The sequence below is a fragment of the Canis lupus genome, chromosome 2 (assembly GCF_048164855.1).
Source record: "Canis lupus baileyi chromosome 2, mCanLup2.hap1, whole genome shotgun sequence".
Lineage (NCBI taxonomy): Eukaryota > Metazoa > Chordata > Mammalia > Carnivora > Canidae > Canis > Canis lupus.
The window spans coordinates 54,887,048-54,909,003 of NC_132839.1; the positions used below are offsets into that span (position 1 = coordinate 54,887,048).

The following is a 21,956-nucleotide window of genomic DNA, read 5'->3' on the forward strand; positions in this document are numbered from 1 at the left end:
AAAAAATTAAGAAATGCTTATCTTATTAAATAGAAATGATATAAATTATATGTACAATGATATGTGATTGTGAACATATACACATTAAAATATTAGCAGTTTTGGGCAGCCCGGGTGGCTCAGCGGTTTAGCGCTGCCTTCAGCCCAGGGCATGATCCTGGAGACTGGGATCGAGTCCCGCGTCAGGCTCCCTGCATGGAGTCTGTTTCTCCCTCTGCCTGTGTCTCTGCCTCTCTCTCAATCTGTGTCCCTCATGAATAAATAAATAAAATCTTAAAAAATTATAAATAAAATATTAGCAGTTTTTTTCTGGAGTTACTTACATTTTCTACATATTGCAATGTGGAGTGATTATGTATCACTCTTATAATACATTATTTCATCTGCAACCCCTTATTCCCCCAGGCCCCCCAAAGAGGTCCAAACTAGAAGGCAAGAATCCAGAAAGAGGGAGCATTTGGGTGGCTTAGTCAGTTAAGCATCTACCTTTGGCTCTGGCACATGATCTCAGGGTCCTGGGATGGAGCCCTGTGTCAGGCTCCCTGCTCAGCAGGGAGTCTGCTTCCCCCTCTCCTCCTCTCCCCCTGCTTGTGCTCTTTCCTCTTCAAATAAACACAATCTTAAAAGGGTGGGGGAGGGGTGGGAACACCTGGGTGGCTCAGTTGGTTAAACATCTGTCTTCAGCTCAGGTTGTGATGCCGGGGTCCTGGGATGGAGCCCTATGTAGGGTCAGGCTCCCTGCTCAGCAGGGAGTCTACTTCTCCCTTTCTTTCCCTCTGCTGCTCCCCCTGCTCATGCTCTCTCAATCTCAAATAAATAAATAAAATCTTAAAAAGAATCCAGAGTGTGAAGATCAATGCTGAAAGTTGCTTTTGTCCTGAGGAATGAAGGTCCAGAAGGAACAGCTGAGAAACTGAGTAAACCATATTCCTATGTCAATCTAGGTATGTTTTAATAAATAAATGCATCTATTAATTGCTTTATCTATTTTTTAAATTAAAGTAAGGCATGTCCATGGGAAAAATAATAGTACAGAAAGGTTTGGAATAAAAAGCAACATTCCTTTTTAAAAAAATATTTTATATACTTATTAGAGAGAGAGCGTGTATGCAGGCACAGGCCTGGGGCAGGGGAGGAGCAGAGGGGGAAGGAGAGGAAGGGCGAAAGAATCCCAAGCAGACTCATGAGCCCATTTCATGAGCCTGAGATCATGACCTGGGCGGAAACCAAGAGTAGGATGCCTAACTGACTGAGGCAGCTGGGTGCCCCAGGCAGTCCTGTTTTAAATAGCTTTTGTTTTCAGCTCTTCTGGTGGCTCCTTCTAGGAGGAACCCAAACTCTTGCTGTCTAGTCATTCTACTAGCCAGTGCTACCATCTGACATTTACCTACTAACTCCCCACTATGAAAGATGGGGCTTCATCTCATTTAGACCACTCCCTGCGGGCAGCCCTGGTGGCGCAGCAGTTTGGCGCTGCCTGCAGCCCAGGGTGTGATCCTGGGGACTGGGGATTGAGTCCCACGTCGGGCTCCTTGCATGGAGCCTGCTTCTCCCTCTGCCTGTGTCTCTGCCTCTCTCTCTCACAAATAAATAAATAAAGTCTTAAAAAAAAAAAAAAAGACCACTCCCTGCATTTCATCTTGCCCCATATTTGGCTAGTTATCTAATATCGGCTCATTTCTTGATTATTTTGTAATTTTAGACAGAACTTGTGGCTACTCTACCTTCTACCTAGGAGAAATGAGCTCCCCAAGTACTCTCCCCTTTTGTTAATTGTACTTTTATTTTTACATCATCAAGATTAACACATCTTGTCCTGTGCTCTAAACAATTTACCGTTTATACATTGACTCTGTCACAGCCCGTCAGCAGTGTTTATGACAAGTTTCCTTCCCTACTTAGAAGGTCCTGACTCCTGTGCAATCCTCAGGAGAATGTTTATTGCACCCAGACAACTGGATTATTTTTTGTACATTTTATCAATTCCTCAAAATCATGTAACAATTTCCTTGGTTTTACACATTTGACCTTGGCTCTTTTTGTATAATCTTTCACATGAAATTTCTCAGTGTCTTTCTTCTTGTTGAAAATTAATATTTGCATTCTTAAAATTGTCATCAAAAAATTTCATTTCTTATTCCTTCTCACATTGCTTTGGACCTATTTGTCTTGATTTTCTGTTATAATTTGCACAGACTGCTTATTGGACCTGCTGCATAGCTTGTGGATCTGGGCTTTCTTCTCCCTGGACCCATGGGTCAGCTCCCGTTTATGGTATTAGAATGTGTGCACTCACTTTGCCTTCGAGCTTCTAGGGTTGCTGACATTAACTGCCAGTTTGGCTTTGGTTTCTGTCTTTCCAAAGTTTTCATAATTATCTCTGAAGGGGTCCAGAACATGCCACTGTGGCATAAACATTATTTTAAGCAGAAGGCATTTGAGTTCCTGAGACCTCTTATCTGCAAAAAAGCAGAGACCCCCCAAAACTCAATTGTCCGAAGTTCTTTCCCTGGGAGCAACCAAATTAGACTGATTCTTATCATTGAAGATGAGAAGTCTCCATACCACTCCTAAACACTGTCACAAACTATCTTATCTCCCTCTCATCTCTTCTCCTAGAAGGGCCCATTTATCTTTCCAAAAAACCATTTGTTTTCCCCTAAGTGCTCTTTTCCCCCTTCTGCTAGTAAGATGGTATATAAGCCCCAACTCTAATTGGCCCTTTGAATCTTCCCACCTTTTTAAAGATTTTATTTATTTATTCATGAGAGACACAGAGATAGAAGCAGAGACATAGGCAGAGGGAGAAGCAGGCTCCCTGTAAGCCTGATGTGGGACTTGATGCCAGGACTCCGGGATCACGCCCTGAGCCAAAGGCAGACATTTAACCACTGAGCCACTCAGGTGCCCCTGAGTCACATTTTGATGAAATCTGTCTTTTGTCAGATGAATTTACAGGCCCCCAACCACTAAATATAACAGGATAGAGGAAGTTTTTCTTCCCCAACATCATTTTATTCTTGGCATTCTCAAATCTCATCTTATAAAGTATCTCCTTTGGCCTTCAGTGGAAGGTTTTATTCTGAAGGCCTTTTTCTTTCACTCAGAAATTTTCTATTATCACTGATTTGATAACTCCCTCTACTTTCTATTTCTTCTTTTTTTTAAAGATTTTATTTATTCATGAGAGACACAGAGAGAGAGAGAGAGAGAGAGAACCAGAGACACAGGCAGAGGGAGAAGCAGGCTCCACGCAGGGAGCCCAACGTGGGACTCAATCCCAGGACTCCAGGATCACGCCCTGGACTGCAGGCGGCGCTAAACCGCTGCGCCACCAGGGCTGCCCTCTACTTTCTATTTCAAAAATTATGTCAGATTTCACATCTCCAAAGAACTGATCTATATTATTTCTCTCATACTTTTCATGTATCTTTTTGCTCAGGTCCCAGAAAATTTACTGACTTTATCTTTCAACATTTCCACTAAACTTACTTTGTCAATCATTAAAAAATTTTAATGATTTTTGGGGCGCCTGGTCAGCTCAGTTGAAGGAGGCTGAGTCTCTCGATCTCAGGGTTCTAAGTTTGAGCCCCATGCTGGGGATAGAGATTATTTAAAAATATATAAATAAAATAATAATAAAAGAAGATTTATTTGAGAGAGAGCATGAGCAGGGAGGAGGGGCAGAAGGAGAAGCAGACACCCTGACTGAGCAGGGAGCCCAACGTGGGGCTCAATCCCAGGACCATGAGATCATGACCTGAGCTGAAGACAGATGCTTTGCTGACTGAGCCACCCAGGTGGCCCAATAAGTAAAATTTTTAACAGTTCTCCCTCATTCTTTGTATCTTTTCCATAACATTATTACTTAAGTCTTTGTGAAGATTCAAAATTAGGAGTTTTTCCTCCCTTCTCCCTAAAGCTACTGATTATTTTCTAAATTCTCTATATCCCAGGGTCAAATACTTACTTGGGTTTTCTTGATCGTCCAGTTGTATTTAACCTGCAGGCATCAGGTTAAACTTTTGAGGTGGATTTCCTGTTATTTAATTTTTCTTAATCCGAAAAAAAACCACTATATTTTATTTGAGAGAAAGAAAGAGAGTGCATGAATGTGCAAGGGGAGGGGCAGATGGTGAGGGAGAGAATCTCAAGCAGACTCCTCACTGAATGTGGAACCTGACGCAGTGCTCCATCTCATGACCCTGAAATCATGACCTGAGCCAAAATTAAGAGTAGGATGCTTAACTAAGATATCTAGATGCCCTTCCTCTGTTATTTTGTATCTATTTCCCCTCAAATTCCTCCCATGAATAGGAATACCCAGGTTTGTTTTAGGGTGAGTGGGTGGGCTGGGTGGTCCCCAAATGCCACTTAGGGGCTCGGGCCCCTAACTCAGCTGCCTTTCTATTCCTTTTTTAAGAAGCTTTATGTTTATTTTTAAGATTTTATTTATTTATTAATGAGAGACAGAGAGAGAGAGAGGCAGAGACACAGGCAGAGAGAGAAGCAGGCTCCATGCAGGGAGCCTGACATGGGACCCGATCCCTGGTCTCCAGGATCACAACCTGGGCCGAAGGAGGCACCAAACTGCTGAGCCACCCAGGCATCCCTGCCTTTCTATTCCTTAGGCAGTTTTGTTCTAGAATCAATTCCAGGCTGGTATTTGATACAGTTCTCTTGTGGGCAGACTTTAACTGCTCCCTCCTATTTCTGGCTCCCCTACTCTCGCTCCCATCCCCTGGGCCTGTAGACTAGTCTGAGGCTCACTGATAATGGACTTCTGCCTGGCTGACAGTCCTTCCTCTTCTATGACTCTCTCCCTACATTCATTTTGCATGGTGGCCTTTTGTGTTTCAGTACACTTGGCACCATGCTTCTATCCATTTCCTAAAAGATTTGAAAAACCTTGAATCTGATGATGGTCTCTTTCTGGTGCTCTATGCCCTAATGAATTGAATCCCCATTTTATTTCCTTACTATTACTTTAATAGGGCCTCAAACAAACAAAAAGACATACTTTTGCCCAGGCTGCCATCTGGAACTAGAAGTCATTCAACAGATAATTCTCCAATTAAGTTATTTTTTTTTTCTTTTTTTTTTTTTTAATTTTTATTTATTTATGACAGTCACACAGAGAGAGAGGCAGAGACACAGGCAGAGGGAGAAGCAGGCTCCATGCACCGGGAGCCCAACGTGGGATTTGATCCCGGGTCTCCAGGATCGCGCCCTGGGCCAAAGGCAGGCACCAAACCACTGCGCCACCCAGGGATCCCTCCAATTAAGTTATATATTCCACTCATTCAGATGGAATTTTGATGCTTTAATATTTTCTTTGTATTAATTTTTATTATTACTATCTTTTTGACATATAATTGATATATAATAATATATCAGTTTCATGTGTACAGCATAGAAATTCAACAATTCTAGACATTGTGTCTTGCTTACCATGAGAGGTTGTCACCAGTTGTCACCATACGTTATTACAATATTACTGTTGACATTTTCTATCCTGCACTTCTCATTCCCATGATGTATTCATTTTATTTTACTTTATTTTTAAGATTTTTATTTATTTATTCATGAGAGACACAGAGAGGCAGAGACATAGGCAGAGGGAGAAGCAGGCTCCCTATGGGGAGCCTGATGCAGGACTCAATCCCCAGGATCACGACATGAGCTGAAGGCAGATGCTCAACTGCTGAGCCACCCAAGTGTCCCGATGTATTCATTTTATAACTGGAGGTTTGCACCTCTTAATTCCTATTACTCATTTACCCTATTATTTCCTTTTCTGAATATGAAGAGCTCACCTTAGTGACATATAAATTCTATATAAATAATTAGTAAAATTAATAAAAGCTTATTTTTGTTTGTAACTCATAAAAGTTTTATTCTGAAATCCTTAATTTCATTTTTAAATGGTTTAAAATTTTTATTTACTTGAGAGAGACAGAAAGAGACAGAGTGTGTACATAAGCAAGGGGAGGGGGAGAGGGGGAAGCAGATTCCTCACTGAGCAGGGTGCCTCATGCAGAGCTTGATCTCAGGACCCTGAAATCATGACCTGAGCCTAAGGCAAATACTTAACTGAGTCACCCAGGTGCCCCCGAAATCCTTAATTTCTACAAGAAAATAGATGAGAGATTTTTTTCTGTGTACTTGTGATGAATTCTTTAGATGCTCAATCTTAATTACTATAACTCAAACAATAAAACAGACAACTTACCCAAGAAAATGTCAACTAGCATATTCATAGTAAATCTCCCAGAAGGACCTAATTGGTTTTTAATTCTTGTTCCTTGTGATGAACTATGTTCTTGAACAAATCTTACAATATTTTTTACATCATCAGTCACATCTCTTGTCTTATAATCCTATGAATAAAAAGAGATTACCAAAAAAGAAAAAAGAAAAAAAAGGAGATTACCTTCTGCTGTAATGAAGCCAATACCTAAGTTGCTAGGGTTTAATCTTACCTGCGGTAGTCTTACAACCAATTTCCACACCAAAACCAAGACCCAAACCCAAATTTCGTTTTTTAAAAGATTAAAAAAAAATGTATTCATTTGATGGGCAGCCCAGGTGGCTCAGTGGTTTGGTGCCACCTTCAGCGCAGGGGGTGATCCTAGGATCCCAGGATTGAGTCCTGCATTGGGCTCCCTGCATGGGGCCTGCTTCTCCCTCTGCTGGTGTCTCTGCCTCTCTCTCTGTGTCTCTCATGAATAAATAAATAAAATCATTAAAAGAAAAAATGTATTCATTTGAGAGAGAAAGAGTGCACTTGTGTGCACACACGAGCAGGGGGAGGGGAGGAGCAGAGGGAGAGGGAGAAACAGACCCCGCTGACCAGGTAGCCTGACTCAGGGCTCTATCCCAGGACCCTGGGATCATGACCTGAGCCAAAGACAGATGCTTAACTGACTGAGCCACCCAGGTGCCCCCAAACCCTAATTTCCAATGTTCTTTCTTTTCTAAGTTCTTACATTAACCTTGTGCCTAGAACAATTAGCACTCTACCATATCTACTTTACTACTGTGACATTCCTCTCCTTACAGACATTCTTCCATTCCTCTTCCATTCTGTTACTTGGATGGTGACTTCTGCAATCAAAAACACTGCCCCCCCCCCCCCAAAAAAAAACCCACTGCCCAACCATGCAAATCTATGAGTTCTGACTGCTTTTGGGCCTTTGGTGCCGTAGTCAACCATTTTAATGATGGCCTGGCAGCTCCCTTTCTTCTCCTCTCTGGTCTCCAAACTCAGCCTACTTTTTAAAGTATTATTGTATGATTTATCTGCTTTCATCTATCCTAGATCTCCAAACTAGTGATTCTAACCACTCACTGTTCTCAAAAGCGGCATCAAGCTCCTGGCCTCTGCCTATGCAGCCAGCCGCCTCACCTTCTACCCCTTGTTCCTCTGCCACAGTCTCACAACAACAAGACAAACAGGTTTCTTGTCTTATTCTAACAGTTGGTAGTGATTCTGAGGTTCTATCTAGAACCATCATGAAACAGTGCTCTGTCACTCTAACACAATTCCTGCCTTAATTCTTGGTGACTCAGCAGACAGATGCTCCACCTTGGCCTCTGGCATCTTGATCTCCTCTGCCCCAGTGACCCTGTCTTCCATGTTTGCAGCAGCTCACTCCCCTGGTCACACCTACCACCTTGGCCTCACTAAAAGCGGCAACCCCTTCATTCTTTGACTGCCACCTTATGCCATCTTGTATATTCTGACTCCAACAACCCACTCATTCCCATCCTCATCTGATCTCCTAACTCAGCTTAAATTCCACAGCCTGTCATTACAATACTACCTTTCATGTACCTTAAGTTCCCTTGCCTTTAGGTCACTTCATCACATTCATTGTTCAACGGATGATACACATTAGATCCAACTCTTCATCATTCCATGCCCGAGCCTTGGTGGCTGACCTTGGCTGGAGAACATGTGCAGCCATGTTGAAAGTCTGCACTTTCAACAAATGGCCAGAAACCTCAAGTGAATCCTTCACTCGGCCAGGTCATCATCACACACCCTTGGTCTAGTACCCCTCCATTCAGGGATCAGCACACTGTGGCCCATGAGCTGTACTCCTGTTTCCGTACATCAAATTTTATTGGAACAAAGCCATGGAAAATTGATGTATTTACTGTTTATATTTGCTTTTGGGCTAAAAGAGCAGAGTACTTGGTTTTTTTTTTTTGTTTTTTTTGTTTTTTTAGAGTTGAGTACTTGTGACAGAGACCATGATTCCAGGACCCACAAAGCCTGGAGTATACACTCTGGTCCTTTAAGATAAAGTTTGCTGACCACTGTCCTAGATGACTACTTCTCTTGCTCCTTTATCTTCAATTCTCTTTTCCTGACCATCAGCTGACCACCTCATCTGCTACTTCACAGAAAATGAAAGCAACCACAGAGAGCTTTCACAAACTTCCCTCACATCATCTATCACTGGCAAAGGCTCCATAGTCTTCTTCCTCCTGCTATTACGGATGGACTATCTCGGTTCCTAAGAGCCAACTCTGGACTTGTGCACTAGATCCCTCCACCACCCACCCTCTTCAAGCTCTTCAAGGACATTGCATCTGTGGTTCTCCCCTCTTCTGACACATCAAGTTTTCACCCTATACAGGTACATTTTTTTTTTTTTTTTAGATTTTATTTATTTATTCATGAGAGACACACAGAAAGAGGTAGAAACACAGGCAGAGGGAGAAGCAGGCTCCATGCAGGGAGCCTGACATGGGACTTGATCTTGGGACTCCAGGATCACACCCTGGGCTTAAGGCTGCGCTAAACCGCTGACCCACCCAGGCTGCCCCTACAGGTACATTCTTATCAGAGACAAATATTACTTCTGTCTTTTCCTGATTCCACTTCCCCTGCCAGCTGCTATCTCATTTTTCTGATCATCCTTGAAGCAGAACTTAAGAGAGTTTTCTATTTTCACTACCTCCAGTTTGGCCCCACGCTACTGAAACTGGCCAAACAAATCTAAGCTACCATGATTCCTGTGGTGCTAACGCCAGCAGCATATTCTCAGTCCCTTTTCTTCTTGGCTTAGGAGCAGCATTTGAGGTGTGAGTACTCCCTCCTCCCTAAAACGCTTTCTGTCTGTATGTTTTCCTCTTACCTTGCTAATTCTCTTTCTTGGTCTCCTTTCCTAGCCCCTCCTCTTCTCCTTAAACTCTTAATGTCCTAGGACTCAATGCTTTGGTTTTCTTCTCTTTGGTCTAACCTTAGACGTCTGAAGATTTCATCTGCTCTTATGGCTCAATACCATCTGTGTACCAACCACTCCCAAATTTGTAGGTACCACAAGCCTCTTTTCAGAATTCCTGAATCTAACAGACACATCTAACTCAAAACACCCCAAACTGAACTTATTTGCCCTGCCAAATGGCCATCCCCAAACATTCTGGTTGAGAGTCATATCACACCACCCCTCCAGTGGCTTCTCTGGCCTGCCATTTCCTTTCCTTCAACTGACTCTTAGCTGTGCCCAGCTAAACGGGCTCCCCTGCCATCCTTCAAATACACAGGCATACCCGCCCTCGCCTCTAATACCCTGAGGCTAAGAATGCCCATATCCAGGGAGCTGCTCAGCTAACTACAAGTATCCTCTCAGGTAGGCTGCATCTCTGTGCTAAGACTTCCCTGGGCCAATTTACCTGATCCTGAACCTTCATCCCATCCATTATTCTGGGCTCCTTACGTTGCTGTGCTTGCATGCCCTTACACTGTGCTCAGACTCCCTCTGTGAGGATGTAAGCCCCATAGGAGTAGGGATCTTTTTATTTTGTTCAGTTACGCATCCCAATCTCCTAGAATGGTACCCTCACACAGCAGGCACTCAATAAACATTTGTTAAACAAGAACTGATCAGCAATGTGCGCGGGGTAGGGCTTGAGGAATCTGGAGATCCTACCCTGAGAGAGAGTACACCACCCTCTGATCTGGCTACTGCTGCATATCTTTGTGACTGTGTTTATCACGTGGCATTACAATCATGTGGATACATGTATGTCTGTCCCCCTCCAGTCTATGAACTGGCCCATAGCACACTCATTTGTGAATCTCCAGCATCGTGCACAGACATTTCAAATAATGTATCAAATGTGAAAACACTCTGTAAACTGCAATGTCTCTGTACAGAGACATTAAAACACAGAATTACCATGAGAGGTAAAATTAAGTACCTAATGATTGAATTTAACAACTTCTCATGGTTATTTTTAGGACAGATGATAGCAAACTCATCTAGAATCTATTGCCATTAATTCTTTATAGTTTTTATTTTATTTTTTTTAAAGATTTATTTATTTATTTATGAGAGAGAGAGAGAGAGAGAGAGAGAGAGAGAGAGAGAGAGGCAGAGACACAGGAGGAGGGAGAAGCAGGCTCCATGCCGGGAGCCCGACGTGGGACTCGATCTCGAGACTCCAGGATCGCGCCCCGGGCCAAAGGCAGGCGCTAAACCGCTGAGCCACCCAGGGATCCCCTCTTTATAGTTTTTAAATAACCAATTTATAGTATAACACAATTAACCTGATTCAAACACACAATATACTAGTTACTATAACTCTCTTCAGAATGACAACTTCAAATATATATTGGGATTGAATCTAAATATTCTATCTGCCCATGTTGGATCTTTCTGGATCTTTACAGATAAGTGATATTTCTAAAATACCCTATAAGCCTTATTGCACATATAAAACCTTAATATTTTATTTTATTTTTAAATTTTATTTATTTAATCATGAGAGACACAGAGAGAGAGGGGCAGAGACACAGGCAGAGAGAGAAGCAGGCTCCATGCAGGAAGCCTGACGTGGAACTCGATCCCATGACTCAAGGACCGTGCCTTGGGCCGAAGGCAGGCACTAAACTGCTGAGCCATCCAGGGATCCCCAAAACCTCAATATTTTAGATAGGTCCGGTATATTTTTTTATAGGCTTCTAATCTGAAAGCTATTCCACAGAATTACTATTAAATGTTTCTATTCCAAATTACTATGGGGAGGAAGCCATCTTTCCCCAGCTCAATCCCTGAGGGCACACTTATAGTAACCTAACTTGTACCTCACTTCGCTAAATTAAGAAAGAAAAAAAGTGCTGGCAATTTCCTGAATTACAAGGAATTTAAAACTTTCTTTTTTTACCTTTGTTTTACAGCAATTATCACAAGAAACATCAGGGTATTTCTTACAAAAATCAGGATTAAATCCACTTTCGCCAAAGTAAGCCAAAAGCTGTATTCTCCTGCATTCTGTTATATTTTCACAGTAATGCACCATACTATACAAATTATTGAAGTGAGTCTCTCTTGTATGACGGTTTCCATCTTTTTCCACTAAAAGAGGTGAAGAACAAAGTAAAAATACTTATTAGTATTAAGTAGAAAAAATAGAAGCAAATATCATAGAAATATACAGAATAGATTCATATAACTTTAAATATTAAATGAAACAAAATTACTAATAGCATAGATATCAGTATGGTATCATTCTATATTCTATACTATGACCAATAGGGTATTTATGTTTATCCCTCAAATTTTTAGTTTTATAGGAATAAATGAAGATTGTCATCAGGAATATCTGAAAAATTTCTTCAGATCTTCATGATTCCCACTGATGAAGATTTGAATCAAATTTACTGTATTTATCAGATAAGCACATACTTAGCTGGATGTTCAAAGTCAGCAGGGCATGGAACCATGGCAGTGAGCCATGCACGTCCCTGGGCATCTAGGGTCAAAAGAGTTAAGCCAGTGGTTCCCGAGGTGTGTGCCAAGGAGCCCCGGGGTGCTGCAGTGAACTCACAGGGATGTTGGCAGGGTATTTTAAATCTAAGCACAGCAATATCTGACATCTGTTGAACACCACACAAACCACTAGTCCGAGGTAGCTCAGGGTGCTACATTCCTTCCAATGCCATCTCTGTGAAACTCAAGTTTTGGCAGTTGTCGTGATAAATACAAGTACCTCCAGAAAAATCCACGTGAAACAGGAAATAAGGGTGGCAGTGTCTAATCTCATGTCAAGGTTTGAGAATCATATGCACATACTTTCTTTGTAAGCAATTGAGGTTAGCTAAGAATAAAAATAAAAAAATTGGGATCCCTGGGTGGCACAGCAGTTTGGCGCCTGCCGTTGGCCCAGGGCGCGATCCTGGAGACCCAGGATCGAGTCCCGCGTCGGGCTCCCGGTGCATGGAGCCTGCTTCTCCCTCTGCCTGTGTCTCTGCCTCTCTCTTTATCTCTGTGTGACTATCGTAGATAAATAAAAAATTAAAAAAAAAAATGAAAATAAAAAAATTAAATTTTTTTCCCCTGATTTATGAGTATTATTTTTTTCAAAATATTGCTAAGTGTTAAAAACTTAAAATACTTATTGAATTGTTTGGACCTAAATTAATACAGGTTCTTTTTTTTTAAATATTTTATTTATTTATTCATGAGAGAGAGAGAGGCAGACACAGGTAGAGGGAGAAGCAGGCTCCCTGCAGGAAGCCTGATGTGGGACTCAATTCAGGGACTCCAGGATCATGCCCTGGGCCGAAGGCAGGCGCTAAACCACTGAGCTACCCAGGGATCCCCAATACAGGTTCTTTTTTTTTTTTTTAATTTTTATTTATTTATGATAGTCACAGAGAGAGAGAGAGAGATAGAGAGGCAGAGACATAGGCAGAGGGAGAAGCAGGCTCCATGCACCGGGAGCCTGATGTGGGATTCGATCCCGGGTCTCCAGGATCGCGCCCTGGGCCAAAGGCAGGCGCCAAACCGCTGCGCCACCCAGGGATCCCACCCAATACAGGTTCTGTTTAAAACCACAAAAGGACATGCTGAGATTAAAAGTCCATTTTTTCACTGAGAATCATCTTGGTATATAGTGCAAGGGACATGGACTTTGGGGTTCAGATAGACCTGGGCCCCATCAGAGCTCTGCCACTTACTAGCTCTACATCTCTCGTCCTGCTATGTGAAATGAGGAGAGTAACAGCATTACCCATTAGGCCTGTTGTGAAGACTGGGTAAAGGGATATAATCAAGCAGTTAAGATAGCGCACAGAGCAGGTGCTAAGCAATGCCATCTATCTGTATTGCTGATACAACGTACTCTTGCCCCAACCCCCAGTCCTATTGCTGCTGCTGCTCATCAGTGCTCTTGGGGGCAAGTCACAAAGGTTTCATGAAACTCCCTTTTACCATGGGATAAACTACCTCAAAAGCTAGGGATTATGGGCACAAAAGGGGAAATGATACTTGGCACGGTGCCTGGTAAATGTCATGTCCATGTGTAGTATCTCTGGAAGGATCCATTCAAAAGTGGTCTCAAAATAGCAATTTTATTTGGGAAATGTATTTAACTACCACAATTTAGTAGAAAAATGGGCAAAGGGCATAATAAAAGATTCTAAAATATGTATTCACTTTAACCTAGCAAGTCTAAGTCTGGAAATTTGTTCTATAAAGACTGTTTGCACATATGCCCAAAGATACCCGTAAAAGATGCTCAATGCTGTACTGCTGATAACTGTGAAAAGCAATAAATAATCTAGGTATCGATTCCAACAGGACTGGTTAAAAAGCCATGGAATTCTACGTAGTTGAACAATACGTTATCAACCCGAGTCATAATTACATCCTCATGTAGACTGAAAACAATCAGCTTGCTATCAGTCTACAAAAAAAGGCATACAAAACCCCATTTACAAATTTTATTTCAATTAATTAATTAATTAATCAGATAGAGAGAGAGGCAGAGACACAAGCAGAGGGAGAAGTAGGCTCCATGCAGGGAGCCCAACGTGGGACTCAATCCCAGGCCTCCAGGATCTCATCCCGGGCTGCAGGCAGCGCTAAACTGCTGCGCCACCGGGGCTGCCCCGAATTTACAAATTTTAAAATGTATGCATTTGGCAGGGGTAGACACACTAAATATCAGATACTGCTTCTCTCTGATGGGGGAGTAGAAGGCTGAGATGGGAAAGAAAGACATGGGGGGTTTTATTTCTTAACCTGGTGATATGTGAAGGTTCGTTATTTCTCCCATTTGACCTTTCTGCGTGTTTGAAATCTATGTTACATGCAAGGATGCACACAGAGACGGGATCTGGAAGGATACAAAGGAAGCCAATAGCTGGAATTATTTCTTAGGGCAGGACCACATACAAGGCATGGTTTGGACATTGTCTGCTGCTGTATCATTTGAGTGTTACATGACAAGCATGTAATACGTTTATAACTATTTAAAGAAAACTGGACCGAAAGTACCCCAATGGCAGGACAAGGTTCTATCACGAGACTGAAGAGGACAGGAGCTTGGCTTACTCAGGATGAGTCTCTTGAGTCGTGTCACATCATGATAGGTATAGAACAGCAGGCAGTGAGAAATTTCCCCATCTCTTCCAGCTCTGCCAGATTCTTGGTAGTAGCCCTCCACAGACTTAGGGAGAGATGCATGAATCACGAATCGCACATCAGGTTTGTCAATCCCCATTCCGAACGCTATTGTTGCACAGATGACCTGATGAAAAAGCAGAAGCCTTTTAGACTCATAATAGATTTACAGGAACATTTACAGGCACCTCTAAAAGCTCCAGCCTCTATTTTATTTTATTTATTTATTTTTAAAAAATATTTTATTTATTTATTCACAAGAGACACACAGAGAAGCAGAGATGTAGGCAGAAGGAGCCTGATGTGGGACTCGATCCTGGAACTCCGGGAACACACCTAGAGCCAAAGGCAGATGCTCAACTGCTGAGCTACCCAGGCGTCCCTTTATTTTACTTTAAAGTATACTCTATACAACAATCTAATATCGTAACTTGGTCCCATTATTTAGCATGACTTATATGAGATCTTCATATGCAAGATAATTGGCAATTTTATTAAGACCCAAGGAGGTAAAGAGAAACTTGCTATAGCAGGCACTTTTTTGTGTGATTTGGAGTCATTATGGAAGAGGCCCAGAATCAAGAGCAGTCACCTCTTGGTGTGTTGCCATTGCTTATTCTCTTACATTTTTGATATGGAGGTGTGAGGAGCACTATCCACATGGCCATGATCACCAGGTCTATGATCATGAACACGTTGCTCAGGAGCCCACGTTACTCAGGCTGTTTCCAGGGCTTGAACTTCCAGCGGCCACCGCTGCCAGCTTCTCTGATGCTTTGGGAGCAATGGCATTCTCCCCTGCTCCGCTGCTTACCGTCTATGTTCCCAGGTGGGGCAGCTGATGGATCACACACCAGCAACTTCTCCTCAACAGCTGATTTCAAAGTAAAAACTTGTGACATTTTTATTGGAACTCACGTGGGTGAAAGTCTAAGTTGCTTATACTAGAAAAAAAAAAAAAAAGACTGGAGATTGTGCCTATGCAAATGACTTAGTAGGACAAGCCAGGTGACAGTTAAATTTCAGGAGCTTCATAAATTGGTTTTTAGTAAAAAGATCATTTTTAAGAATATCTATTTCAGTTGCAAATTTAGGACTTATTAAGTCAGACCAAAAAGTTACATCTCCAGGTAAAATTATATTATACAAATAAAGCTGCAAGGCTTTATTTGATTTTTTTAGCTCTTAATAAACAGCGGCTGCAAGAACAGGATTTCAAAAGCAACTGAGCTACCTAGCAGCCAGACTGAGTCCTTGGTGCCTGAACAGTAGAAATAGCAACTGCAGGCTGTGAAGTGTGAGGCAGCAAATAAATGTGCTTGGCAACATTGGGTCTGGCTGCGGCCTGAGCTATAGGCCAGTCAGCCCTCTAAATTTATGGCACTTTGATCAAAGGGAATGTCCTTGGAAAAGAGAAAGTCTACTGGAGGCTCTAGTGGTGGGGAGCAGGTGGAGAGGTCGGGCAGGGAGGTGTGGCAACCCATAGGCCCGTAGCAGTCCAAGAAGCAGGGGTGCATTTCCCCAGGTCAGGTGGGCCTAGGGCAGTGAGAGAGCAAGCATGTAGGCTCCCAGTGAGTCGACATAGATGCCAAGTCCCCCTGAAAGCCTTTACTCCTCATCACTGGGAAAAACTTGCTTGATCCAGCTGTTATTTCCTTATTTCTGTGTTACTTTTAAAACTATAGACTAGACTATAATAATTTCTTTGTGAAGAAAAACAAGGAAGTTTTATTCTATCTTACAAATCTAACAAGATCAGAGTTGTCCAGTGATGGTATAATTAGCTACTCTGAAAATGGAAACAGAAACTCACCAATTTTTTAAACTATATTTTTGATCAAAGTGTTTTATATATATGTATACAAATATGTACATATGTGTGCATGGGTATTTATACTATAAATATTTTTTTTCAAGAATTTATTTATATATTCATGAGAGAGAAAGAGAAGCAGAGACATAGACGGAGAAGCAGGCTCCTCACAGCAAGCCTGATGGGGGACTGGATCCCAGGACTCCAGGATCACTCTCTGAGCCAAAGGCAGACGCTCAACCCCTGAGCCACCCAGGAGTCCCTTTTTTATGGTTTTAGATTCTATTTGTTCCTATGTTTCTCCATCATTTACATCTGAACATTTGCATATCATTACGAAATTCTTCATAAATCATTTTCAATGTCAGGAATGCACTATAATACAGTCACTCTCTCAGGACACTTAGGCTACTTACGATTAAAAATAATATTATTATACAGTCGATGATATTCTAATAACTTTGTGGTAAGTGGCTAGTACAAGTATTGTGGTAAGTAGCTAGTACAATTATTGTGGTGTGCATGCGACAATGTATATAATTGCTAAGTCACTGTGTTGTATACCTGAAAGTAATATAATATTGTATATATCAGCTATACTTCAATTAACAAAAAACCCAGAAAACCATAAACAAACACTGATATGAATTCCATTCGTGTGTTTCAAATCAGAAGCTCCTGTAATAGTCTGCTATGTTCTCTTCCAGAAAGGCTCTCAGAAGCATTGCAGGAAACTGCCTCTTATAGCACCATCCCCAACAATTAATAGAAGTTTCCTAATACAAGAAGTGAAAATGGTCTTTCACTGTTTTAAGTTTGGCTTCCTTTAATAACTAGCAAAGCTGCCCTTTGAGAAACAATTCTACTTAGCTTTTCGTGGCTCCTTTTTGATGTCTCTTGATAGCCTGGGGAAATTTATTAATTGAGACTCATGTTTTTCTTATCGAAGTTTTACATGCTCTTTGGTATGTTTTATTTGCTGGAGACATTATTTTCCTAGTTTTGCTATTTGCTATTGCCTTTAATTTTATCAATTAATAACTGTTTATTTAGGTTTTTAATTGTTTCTAGCAATTATTTCCTTTTGAGCTCTTTTTAAGGTTGGGTTCTCTTCTAGTCAGAGTTCATACATTTAAAAATACCAATACTGGGGCATCTGGATGGCTCAGTGGTTGAGTGTCTGCCTTTGGCTCGGGTTGTGATCCTGGGGACCTGGGATCAAGTCTGGCATCAGGCTCCCTGGAGGGGGCCTGCTTCTCCCTGACTCTGCTTCTCTCTCTGTGTCTCTCATGAATAAATAAATAAAATCTTCAAAAAAATTAAAAATATCAATACCTTTATTTACCTATAATTAATTTTGATAGGAGGATTCAAAATGATTGCCCCCCAGCAGGTAAGAGGTACCAGTGGTTGGATTGTCCTCCTTTACTCATTATTTTTCAATGTCATCCTTACCACATATTGTTTTTATAATGCCTTTTTAAAAAAAGATTTATTCATTTTGGGGGAGGGGTGGGGGGAGAGTTTCAAGCAGACTCCGCCCTAAGCAGGGAACCCTGCTTATGGGGCTTGATCTCACAACCCTGAGATCACAACTTGAGCTGAAACCAAGAGCTGGGACACTCAATTGACTGCACCACCCACCGGTGTGCTCTGTTTTCCAGTCTAATTCTGGACTTCTGTGTCATTGATCTGTCTGTAATGTACTGCAAAGCCAGTGTTCACGTGTTTTCATTTTCTTGCCCAAGTCTTTCAGTTACTTGAACTTGAATATTCTTCCAGATAAACTTTAGAAAAAGTTTATCAAAGAAAAAAAAACCCACTGGAATTCTGCTTAGTTAAATATACAAATTAGGGAAGACTGGCATCTGTGATTACTTCAGTGGAGATAAGCTGGTGATACATTTTGGACTTTACATATCTGAGAGTGCTTTTCTGTTGTGTCCAACATCTGTGATGAGAGCTGGCTGTGAAATCCTACAGCTCCAGGCTTCCCTCCTTTGATTCTGAAGATGGTGTGTTCTGCTTTTGTTCTTCAGTGAAACAGTCTCAGGCCTGTCTGTTTTTTTGTAGAGTATCCTATTTCTCTATCTTCGTGAATGTAATTTCTTTCAGCTCTCTGCAAATCAAACAAAGTGGTGAACTCTGTCTACATGTAAGTTTTCCCCCAGCGACTCTGAGAAAATGCTTTTAAATTTGTTAAATATTTGTTATGTATTCATTCAGAACACATCTGACTACTGTATCTACTTCAGCCATCTTGATTTCTTCCTTGGATACACTGATTATTCTTAAGCTGACATTTTCAAGATATTCACTACCTCGCTGATCCAAATGTCTGCACCAAGGTGAATGAATCATTTATGTCTTGATACATAATTGGATTTGTTTTGCCTTTTTGTGAATTTTCTTATCTAGATAAACTGAATTTTTATTTGTGCCTTCATCTCTGTGTTCTTCTTATGGCAAAGTACTTCTAGTTCATATATTGAGTCTTCTGGCATCTTTCCAAGGACCCCAAGCTAATACCCTCTAAGACTTTTTTGTTTCCATTATGAAATAATTTTGAGAGGTATTTTTCCTTTGAATCTTCGGGGTAATTTCTTTTTTTGTGAACTGAAAACTTCATAGGCTAAGAAAAAAAGTTATCAGTCATTTTCCTCAAATTCATCTTTGTATTTAGAGAGATCTATCCAAGGCTACAACACTGGCACCTGTTGCCATACGGGATGTCTAGAGGGTTCTTAGTTCCATGTCTCTTGATCCACTTGGGTGAAAAATCTGTCATCTCAGAATCTCAACACAATTAATTATCAGGGAAATGCAAATTAAAATCACAATGAGATGCTGCTTCACATTCCCTAGGATGGATATGGTTAAAAAAATAAAGTCATAATAATAATAAGGAAGCATGGACACTAGAACCTCATATATCACTGGTGGAAATGTAAAATTTAAAATTCTGTAGCTGCTTTAGAAAACAGTTTGGTAGTTCCTCAAAACATTAAATACAGTTACCATATGACTAAACAATTCCACTCTAGGTATCTATCCAAGAGAACTGAAAACATATTCATACAAAAACATGTACACAGATGTTCGCAGAAGCATTATTCACAATAGCCAGAAAGTGGGTACAACAAAATGTCCATTAACTGATGAATGGATAACAAACTAGGATATATTCATACAACAGAATGTGATCTGGTGCACAAAGAAAGTACTGATACATGCTACAACAAGATACATAATGCCTTGAAAACATTATGCTAAATAAGAGAAATTAGTCACAAAAGAACACATACTGTATAATTTCATTTATATGAAATGTCCAGAATAGGAAAAACTATAGAGACAGATTAGCAGTGGTTCTATTAGTTTTTGTCAGAGACGGGAGTTTGTGGAGTGGGGAGTGGCTGCTAACGGGTATGGAGTTTCTTTTTGCGATGATGAAATATTCTGGAATTAGATAATGGTGATGCTTGCACAACCCTGTGAATACACTAAAACCTACTGACTCGTAAACTTCGAAAGGGCGAATTTTATGGTATGTAAATTACAACTGATTAAGAAAAAAAGTTTTTTGATTTAGGAAAGAAAAAGCAACTTTAGAAGTCTCAAAAAAATCTGTTTTTAAATTTCAGTCTTATTTTGATGTTTGCTGTCTTTTCAGTAGAAAGAATTTTTATACTGCATGTGCAAGTTTGTTCATATACTATAAAAGATTATTTCCTTTATTTTAAAAAATGTTACCTGGCAGCCATCCTGATTAATCCACTTGTGCTGTACTTCATCCCTTGCAGAATCACTGAGGCCAGCATGATAAGCAAGAGCAGCAAGACCATCTTTCTGTAAAGTGTCAGCCATTGTATCACATTCTCGTCTGGAGAGGCAATAGATTATCCCGGAGTCATCTGCCAAGAAACCAAAACAGTATTGAGACACGAGAGCTTTTAACATAAGTAACAAAACAATTTCCTTTTTTTTTTAAGTTGGCTCTAATTCCAGCATGGAGTCCAATGTGGGGCTCGAACCCATGACCCTGAGATCAAGACCCAAACTGAGATCAAGGGTGGGATGCTCAACCAACTTAGCCACTTGTTATGTTCTTAGAAATACACAAACCATAAGCAGACCTCCAGTCTTCTAATAGTAGCAGGTAACAGAGTAATTTAAGCAAGGAGTTCAGGTGGACTGGAAATGACAAGATGTGACCTTCTGGGGGCATGTGGGTGGCTCAGTTGTTTAAGCGTCTGCCTTCAGCTCAGTTCATGATCCCAGGGGTCATGGGATTGAGCCCCACGTCGGGCTCCCTGCTCAGTGACGGGGGGGGGGGGGGGGGGGCTGTTTCTCCCTCAGCCTCTACTTTTCCCAGTGTTTGTGTTTCCTCTCTCTCTCAAATAAATTAAAAAAAAAAAGTGACCTTTTGTTCTATCTGTTCCCTGAATAACTCCTTATGTGGACGTGGAGGAAGCCTGGGCTCTATTTCATGCTGGCAATAAAATGGAAAGAGGGTACCCTTACACAAATGCTGCGGAAAGCGTATAGCTGTATGTATCAGCCTTAGAAATGCATCTAGGAAGCTAATCTAGGAAATAAAGTGGTACAAGGACTTCTGTGAAAAGTTTTGTTTCTACTTTTTAAAATTAGAAATTTTTTTTTTTAATTTTTTTTTTTTTATTTATTTATGATAGGCACACAGTGAGAGAGAGAGAGGCAGAGACACAGGCAGAGGGAGAAGCAGGCTCCATGCACTGGGAGCCCGACGTGGGATTCGATCCCGGGTCTCCAGGATCGCGCCCTGGGCCAAAGGCAGGCGCCAAACCGCTGCGCCACCCAGGGATCCTCTAAAATTAGAAAAATTTTAATGGCCAACAGTAACAAATAAGTTACTGGGGATCCCTGGGTGGCTCAGTGGTTTGGTGCCTGCCTTTGGCCCAAGGAGCAGTCCTGGAATCCCGGGATCGAGTCTCGTGTCGGGATCCTGGCATGGAGCCTGCTTCTCTCTCTGCCTCTCAATCTCTATGTCTATCATGAATAAATAAATAAAATCTTAAAAAAAAAAAAGAAAAAGAAATAAGATACACTGAAACTTTTTTTTTAAAGATTTCATTCATTTATTTATTTATTTTTTTTACCTTTTTTTTAATTTTAATTTTTATTTATTTATGTATGATAGTCACAGAGAGAGAGAGAGGCAGAGACGCAGGCAGAGGGAGAAGCAGGCCCCATGCACCGGGAGCCCGATGTGGGATTCGATCCCGGGTCTCCAGGATCGCGCCCCGGGTCAAAGCCAGGCGCTAAACCGCTGCACCACCCAGGGATCCCCATTTATTTGTTCATGAGACACACAGAGAGAGGCAGAGACATAGGCAAGAGGGAGGAGCAGGCTCCCTGCGGGGAGCCCGATGTGGGACTTGATCCCAGGACCCCGGGATCACAACCTGAGCCAAAGGTAGACAGTTAACTACTGAGCCACCCAGGCATCCTGATATGCTGAAACTTTTAAGTGACCTCTAAGTTTAAAAAATAAAACACGAAAATGCTCAAGATATAAAACAGGTTAAGGGTTGAAAAACTATACACAGAAGCTAATGGAAAAATGCACACAGCAACTGCTGGAAGGAAATGAACCCCCAAATGGTAATGGTGACTTGTCTTGAGGTAAGGTTTATCTTTTGCTTCTTTCTTCTTGTTACTTTCTCAGTTTTCTTCAGTAA

At 41.3% G+C, this 21,956-nt stretch overlaps 1 protein-coding gene across 7 annotated transcripts in view; it reads right to left on the reverse strand.

Moving 5' to 3' along the window:
- Positions 1 to 21,956, reverse strand: part of BLM (BLM RecQ like helicase) — a 99,694-nt gene that overhangs the window by 12,457 nt on the left and 65,281 nt on the right. For all 7 annotated transcript variants that reach the window (XM_072800477.1, XM_072800488.1, XM_072800461.1 and 4 more), the window contains 4 exons: positions 19,990 to 20,150; positions 14,355 to 14,550; positions 11,182 to 11,372; positions 6,233 to 6,380 (listed from right to left, as the gene is read on the reverse strand). In XM_072800477.1, the coding sequence (XP_072656578.1) occupies positions 6,233 to 6,380; positions 11,182 to 11,372; positions 14,355 to 14,550; positions 19,990 to 20,150 (696 nt within the window). The remainder of the gene's footprint in view (positions 1 to 6,232; positions 6,381 to 11,181; positions 11,373 to 14,354; positions 14,551 to 19,989; positions 20,151 to 21,956) is intronic.